The sequence below is a fragment of the Triticum dicoccoides genome, chromosome 2B (genome assembly GCF_002162155.2).
Source record: "Triticum dicoccoides isolate Atlit2015 ecotype Zavitan chromosome 2B, WEW_v2.0, whole genome shotgun sequence".
Taxonomy (NCBI): Eukaryota; Viridiplantae; Streptophyta; class Magnoliopsida; order Poales; family Poaceae; genus Triticum; species Triticum dicoccoides.
In genome coordinates this window covers 530,558,038-530,565,638 of record NC_041383.1, presented here as the reverse complement: position 1 = coordinate 530,565,638, position 7,601 = coordinate 530,558,038, and the positions used below count along the sequence as shown (strand labels likewise).

Below are 7,601 nucleotides of genomic sequence, written 5' to 3'. Positions count from 1 at the left end.
ACGCCCGTCACCAAGGAAGTAGATATATCTGCAATCGCCTGTTTTGCGGCAGCTACCGCAGTTGCGACTGTCTGAGATGATTTCTTCTCAACCGCAATCTCAACCTTCTTGTCGATGCTTTCTTCAGTTAACCTCCGTCTTTCCTTTTTCTCCTCCTTGGTCTCACGGTAGTACTTCTTCCATGTGGCGCCGTCTCCGACACCGTGCACGCGTCCATATGACGGTCGAGTATCCACCGGTTGTTATTTCAATATGTTCAACGCCCGGTTGAATGGAGTGTCCCACTTGGGCCTCGCCAATGCCTCAGACGGCGAGTCGCTTTCGGCCGCAATCCGGTGCTGCTCTCTCTGCAAAAGGCACAAGGATCGTTTACAAATATGACTAACGTGTGCAGTCGAATTGATCAGAAACTAAAATTACCAGCAGTCTCATGAACTCTGTAATGACCGGTGTTGTCTCATAAACCTTCTTCACTGGGTCCCAACGGTGCCGGGCCCTCAGGACGTCACGCTCCTGCGGGACGGTGAAATCCGCCAAGGGGTCTGGGATGCCCAGACTCGCGGCTTCCGCGTCCTCCTTGGCCCATTTGGACCTCTTTCCGCCGTAACCACGGCTTCCGAGGTGGTGGGTCCCAATGTTCCTCTTTTGAAGCCCCTTCATGTACTTAGACTTTTCTTTGGCAGCTTCGGCCTCGCAAGCCTCCTTGAATATTTGAAACTGCTCTTCCGTGATTGTCGGACTATCCTTTACAATCTCGGAGTAGGGTTCCCCGTTGTTGATCTTTGCTTTCACTCGATTTTTCCAGGCGGCCAACGCGTTGCTAAACTTGGTCATGGCGTGTTTGTTTATCTTCTTCATTGCCGGGTCCTTGTCTGGATCTTCATAATCCTTCTCATTCCGGCCCGGGAACAAGAATATCTGGTGAAACTTCTTTAGGAGGGAGCTCCTCATATTTTCTATCTTCTTTAGATTCTCATCGTTGATGGTGGCGGTTGTCCGTATGATGCAGCCTATTTGATTGCCATAGCACGCGCGCGCTTCCTCGGGCGCCTTTGGCTCAAAATTGCCATCGTCCACCTCCGTGACCACTAGTCTAGTAGTCCTGAGTTTGTTAGGAACCCGTTGCCTCTTTGCTTTCGGTTCTACACCAGCTCCGCTCCCCGAGGCAGCACCGGTCTCAGCGCCGGTCTCGATGTCGGTCTGAATCTCAGCGCCGGTCTCAATCTCAGCACCGGTCTGCGTGTCGGTCTCAGCACCGGTCTGCGTGTCGGTCTCAGTCCCCGATGCCACCGGTGGGCCCAGCAACAACATCTGTTGATCGTCGGTAAGGCTAAAAAATTCGTCTACCGCCCGGTAGACGTCGTCGCAATCACCAGAACCCTGTCCTTCATCGTTGCTAGCCATGTTTCCTATGATTAAATCTAGTCAATTAATTCTAGACCTAATAAAATGAATAATGACATAAAAAAGGACCATTTTTTTGCAGGAATGTTGACTCCTTCCTGGTGCGGCAAATCCCGGGCACTCGATATGTCCTAGTTTGTAGCACAAGTCATGCCGAAATTCACGGGAAATTTCGGCATGACCTTTGCTAAAAAGTGGACAAATCGAGAACCTGAAATTTGCCGGAATAGAAATGAATCAACATTCCGGCAACACATAGTCCACTCAGCATCATTCCCTGGAAACAACAAAGCCACTTGGGCACAATCGAACAACTTCAATGAAAAGATATAACATGACCACTTCAATGAAAAATAAAATTTGCCTAAATTCTTTTCCTTGAAAAATAGTGGTCTTTTCAAAAATCAAAAACCTTTGCCAATCTACTTAACCTAGCTTGTTAATCCAACGAACCTAATTAACCTACCTATTTAACCTAGTTAGTTAATCTAGTTTACCTAGATAATTAACCCTAATTAAACTAGTTAACGCAGCTAGTTCTCTATCAAAGCCTAAAATAAATTTTTGCACTAATTAACATGGATAATTAACCTAATTAAACTAGTTAAACTGACTAGTTCTTTGTCAAAGCCCTAACTAAGTTTTTGCACTAACCTAGATAATTAACCTAATTAAACTAGTTAACCTAACTACTTCTCTGTCAAAGCCCTAACTAAATTTTTGCCCTAACCTAGATAATTAACCTAATTAAACTGGCTAACCTATATGCATGAGAGAGAGAGGAGGGGTGGGGGCTTACAGATGATGGCTCCGGTGGTGGCGACGGAGGCAGTGGTGGCGAGGGAGGCAGGGGCGTCTCCGGTGACGGCGAGGGAGGCAGGGGCGTCTCCGGTGATGGCGAGGGAGGCAGGGGCGTCTCTGGTGACGACGAGGAAGGTGGCGTCGACGGCGGCTCCGGTGGAGTTGACGAGGCCGCGCGGCTCCATGGCGTTGGGGGCGGCTCCGGTGTCGTCGACGGTACACGGCTCTGGTGGCGTCGATGTCGGCGGTGAAGTGGGGCGACGGTGAATCGGGGAGACGGCGTCGCGCGGGGTGGCTTGAGGGATTTGGGGGAGAAGTGGCCGGGGGGAAACAATTTTTTGGTTAAGTCAAACTTAGCGGTAGCGCGTTTCGCAAAACGCGCTATCGCTAAGATAGCTATAGCGGTTTCTGCAAAACGCGCTGCTGCTATAGCTATGTAAATTTCTTCCTTTTTTAATTTCCTTTTCTGTTTCTATAGCGGGGGTCTAGGACACGCGCTGCAGCTACGTTAGCTACAGCGCCTCTTACAAACACATGCTGCTGCTATGCCTTCCTCCGATTTTTCGCTTTTTCGTTTATTTTGCTTTACATTTTATTTTTTTCTTTCTCCTTTTTCTATTTCTTTCATTTTCATTTACTTTTCTATTTGTTTTTCATCTTATTTTATTTCCGTTAGTAGTAGTGATCTTCCCTGGAAACGCGCTGCTAATTATTCCCTAGCGGTAGCGCGTTTCATCTAAGCCCGCTACTGCTATGCGTAGCCTATCATTCTGCCAATGGGAATATTAGTAGTAGCGCTTTCGCGACTACCAGAGCTACTGCTAAGTTTGTAGTTGTAGCGCGGTTTCTCTTAAATCGCTACTGCTATATAGCACTAGCGCGCTTTTTTGACCCGCGTTGTTGCTAAATTTCTGTGTATAAGGTTTTCCCTAGTAGTGTAGCATGAGCCACCCCCCCTCCAGCTACTCCACCCACCTGGTTCAGAGCAAGCTGGGTGGCACACACCAGAACGCAACAAATTCTTAATACAGTCTCTAGACACAGACACCAAAAGACAAACTACTAAAAAGCAGGAAAACAAATGAAGGTGTTGGCAGCTTCAGTAAGGGGAGGACTTTTTTACCTCTCCAGTCACCCCACATTGATTCTTCACCCCTGTGAAGCTGCACAGATCTCATTTGCTACTTGCTCTAGCAGTTTTGCTCCCAGCTCCAGCGCTTTTTTTTAGGGAAAACTTTGTTTTTGCCACTCTAGTTTTTGCCAACTTTGCTTATTCCACTCTAGAATTTGACATGTCACTTTTGCCACTCTTAGCTTTTGAGAATACATCACAAATGCCATTTCGTGGCAAAAACGATAATTTTTCATTTCACTTTTGCCACTCTTAGCTTTTGACATGTATCACAATTGCCACTCTAAAATTTTTGCTTTTGCCACGGAATGGCAAAAATGATATATTGTCAAAAGCTAAGAGTGGCAAAAGTGAAATGTCAAATCCTAGAGTGGCATAAGCAAAGTTGGCAAAAACTAGAGTGGCAAAAACAAAGTTTTCCCTTTTTTTTATGCTCCTTTATCTGTAAAATTGACCAATCCATCATCCAATGCCTCATTAGTTTGATCAGTGGCATAGGAGCAGTAATTTTCTTATTATCAAAGATTATCCCATTCCTACACTTCCATAAAGCCCAAAATAAGGCAAAGATCCCAACTAAAAGTAGTTTCTTATCATCTTTCCTAAACCTATCCATCCATCGCCCCAAGCATTCCCTAATTGAAGAAGGAGTTTCCTTCAGCCCAAATGACCGCGTTGACGTAGGGTGATGGTTGGTTTGATGGCTGGATCCGGAGCACCCGATGTGTGGGTTGGGATCGGGGGAAACCCCTGTCGGCGTGGCCGACACCGGCGCGATGGCGCCCGTGGGTGCCACCTGACCTTCCAGGAGGGCGTTGGGGGCTACCCTTCCTTTCGCCTCGTCGTGTACCGGGGAAAACCCTTGGCAGCAGCGTCGTCATCGTCGCGATCCTTCTTGAAGGTGTTGATAGGTGCCGGCGCTTCGGAGTCTTGGAGCCTAGTGAAAGATCCCGGTGGACGCAACGTTCGCGAGGCTTCTTCGTTTTTGTTGATCTGTTGTGGTCGTTCTTTTGCTCTTTCTATGTCGCTTTTTTGGCGTGACTGTGCTGGTTCCGCCCCAGCATCTATCCCTGTATGGTTCGGTTGGTTGCTTTATATACAAAGCGGGGAAAACTCTTTTTCGATAAAAGAGCATTTTATCAAGCTCCACGCCAGAGATGCCGCTAGTTTATACTTAAGAAAGATTCTGCAGTAGAATATGGTACAAAGTGTGTTCTATCTTCTATTGATGGTAAATGGGATTTGCTAGGCTTGCGCAAAAGTACAAAAATGTTACAAGAAATTCAGAGAAGGGGAAAAAGACGAGGGGAAAATCAGCATTCTGACAGCGACTTGATCGGACCGATCGGCACGCGTGGCACACCTTCTTTCCACACCTCCCGGCTGAAGCTGCTGTAGAATCCTCAAACCAATCAACCACCATCCATCACCGGAGAGCAGAGCAAGGAAATCTGTGGACGTTCTGCCCGTCCACCAAATCCCTTCAGCGCGCCGCCTCCCTCGCCCGCGAGGACTCTGCGGATCTCTCAGCGGCAGCAGCAAGCAGAGCGGAGAGAGCAATCCGCCATGGCCATGGTCGCCTCCACCTCCATCGCTTACCACAAGGTTAGCAGCCAGCACAAGAGCAAACGTAGCACGGTCGTGCTCGGCGATCGGCCAACAGCGTCGCGTTGCTGTGACGAGCTAGCTGACATCCTGCGTGCTCCTTTCTGTCTGCGGCGTGCAGCCGCGTTTGTCGGTGGTGTGCAGGAAGAAGGACCGGGACAGGGAGCTGGAGCGGGAGAAGGAGCACAAGTACCCCTTCAAGGTCGTCGAGATCACGCCGCCGCCGCGATGCCTCGGCGTCCGCTGCTTCCCCACGGTAAGCGCGCACGATCGCTGCGTCCATCTCCCTACTCTGTTTCTGAATCTCTGTCTCTGCCATGCCATGTAGGCAGTAGTAGTACGAGCTTCTGTAAGGTCTAGCAGGCAGCAATGGCCCGTGCTGCAACATGCAACGAGTTCGTTGTCCTCGGCGGGTCTATATTGCAGTGTACCTCGTCCCAATCCTGTAAATCCAATAATGCAAGCGATAATCTAAGGAGAGAAGTCCACTTCCTCCGGAAGTTATCATTGAGTTCACATTACAACCTCGAATTTGCTTTGGTTCAGTTTACCCCTGTACTCTAAAAGCCATTCATAATTCCCTATTTCTTCTGAATCGACCAGTTTTATACCCATTTAACTTGGGTTTCATCCTAATCAACAGTGCCACGTCACATTTCCTCTCTTTCCTCTCTGACATGTCATCTGTTTCTCCATCTCATCGTGGTTAAAACTGGAACACTAGGTTCCTCTCAAACTGTATGTCAACTTGAGCTTCTAGATCTGCAATTACTATTGATTTACTGCAATTTTTCAAACTTTTGTCTATTATTCAAATTTTGAACCAAAACGTTGAACTTCGAACTAGAACATCAGGCTTTGCCTATTGTACTGTATTGTCCCCCTTCTATAATGCAAAAGCAGAGCTCCTGGCTCCTGCTGCCCCCATAAAAAAACGTTCTCTCAACCCATATGTTTAATTTGGGCAGCAATTTTACCACATTCGTTGATCAACCCATAAATGATCAATTTGGGCAGCAATTTTACCACATTAATCATTTATAGGTTGATTCAGCCAACTGAAATCAAACTCGTGTTGCCATATGTTTAATTTGATTTACTGAAATTGTTCAATATTTTTACCTCTGAATGAGACAATCTGAAGCGAAGATGGCCTTCTTAAACCCTTCTTAACGAGTGAGAGCGACCGCACGGCGGAGCGCCAGTGCCTCAGCTTTTTCCTGTGTGCTGACCTCCTCAGTACGCTCGTGGCAAGCCAGCAAGCATGTAACAGTTTTCAGAGTTTAGTTAGGTAGAATGAACCAATAAAAATTTAGAGTTGTAATGGGAACCCTACGACACGTTTATCAGTTATAAAGTGGGCTTCTCCCTTGATCTGAGCGGTAGTTGGTCGTCCAAACTGTATTTCCTGCAACAAACCGTGTAGCAGAGTTGACTGAGGTTGCTTCAGAAGCTTGGTTACAGTCTCACGGGGTGTGCAGGGAACAAAGAACACAAATCCTGAACCGGCAAATTTAGGATTGAAATCGCTATCCAAGCAGTAACAGCTTCAGATGTTTGGCTGCAGTCTCAGTGTCTACCAGCCAGGCAGCTACAGATAGGTTTGCCCCTCAACACCTTTAGCAGAACTGCAGCAAATGCCAGATCGGATAGACTGATACAAAGCCTTTGGCTCTGGTAAAAGTTAGTACAACTGTTCTTGGCTGGTGATAGTTGGGATTTTATCTAAAGTTAAAACTATCATTTTTTTTTCTTCCATTTTCGTATTGTTATGGAACACTAAATCTTCTCCTAACCTGTTCCGAACAATTCAGAACTTCATGCAGCAACGCACTCTGTCAGTCTGTATTTCTGGCTGTTGCAGTTTTGACAGTGTGTTTTGTTTTTGTGGTGGGTACGTACGCACGCACGCAGAACATCCACTGCGGAGAGAGCGTGACGATCGAAGGGCAGGCGTACACCGTGTCGGCGGTGACGCACCGGTACCAGCTGCGCAAGGGGCGGTACGAGCCGAGCGAGAAGCGCCTCGACGTCCTCTCCACCGGCAGATATATCCTCAACCTCTACCTCGACAACCTCCTCGACAAGTCCTAGACTCTCTATGCTCTACTCTATACTACTAGTATAAATTTATTTATTCTACTACTCCAGCTAATTTATTTATGCCTCTACTGTACGCTACTTCTGTGAAGGCCGCGCACGCATGCACGCATTTGGTCCTATACTCTTTGTGCCCAATGATCACCTTATGGGCAATATGAGGGGCAAGGAGAAAGGCCGTGTATGAGGATATTTTTTAAAGTCCTTTGTCAACACATATCTTTATCAAGTCATATTTGAATGATCTTGAAGTGAAGTCAAGGGCAACGAAGGTGCAAGCCAGAATGGGATTCTCAAGGAACCAGACCTCTGTCTTGGATTCAATGTACTCGGTGATCTTATCGTAGAAATTGTGAGTACAAAGATACTCAGCAAAACTTACATCAGAATTAACTACATATGTATCAGTATAAACAATGGGGTGATGAAGTTTAACTGCAGCAAACCAGCTTTCACTCAGTGGCTACCCTGAACTACGATTACAAGTACTTTCTTTGGGGTGAGAGAGCGCATACGAGTCCACATAGTCACCACATCAATACACCACTATGGATTCTCT

The 7,601-nt window shown here is 47.0% G+C and overlaps 1 protein-coding gene across 2 annotated transcripts; it reads left to right on the top strand.

Annotated features, from left to right (window-relative positions):
• The first annotated feature begins 4,721 nt into the window (after positions 1 to 4,721).
• Positions 4,722 to 7,298, top strand: LOC119364662. 2 transcript variants are annotated; one of them, XM_037630150.1, is made up of 3 exons: positions 4,722 to 4,942; positions 5,064 to 5,198; positions 5,271 to 5,458. In XM_037630150.1, the coding sequence occupies exons 1-3, from the start codon at positions 4,904 to 4,906 to the stop codon at positions 5,415 to 5,417; spliced, it is 321 nt and encodes a 106-aa protein (XP_037486047.1). In that variant the 5' UTR covers positions 4,722 to 4,903; the 3' UTR covers positions 5,418 to 5,458. The 2 variants fall into 2 exon arrangements, with proteins under 2 accessions (XP_037486047.1, XP_037486046.1); XM_037630149.1 differs by lacking the exon at positions 5,271 to 5,458 and adding an exon at positions 6,857 to 7,298 and having other exon boundaries at positions 4,733 to 4,942.
• Positions 7,299 to 7,601: the final 303 nt, after the last annotated feature.

What these genes read in the sequence shown, in the direction of transcription:
- LOC119364662 (XM_037630149.1), top strand. Translation starts at nt 4,904, where the DNA reads ATGGCCATGGTCGCCTCCACCTCCATCGCTTACCACAAG. An exon ending in CCTCCATCGCTTACCACAAG is followed by an intron (nt 4,943 to 5,063) that starts GTTAGCAGCCAG and finishes TGCGGCGTGCAG; the next exon opens with CCGCGTTTGTCGGTGGTGTG. An exon ending in GCGTCCGCTGCTTCCCCACG is followed by an intron (nt 5,199 to 6,856) that starts GTAAGCGCGCAC and finishes GCACGCACGCAG; the next exon opens with AACATCCACTGCGGAGAGAG.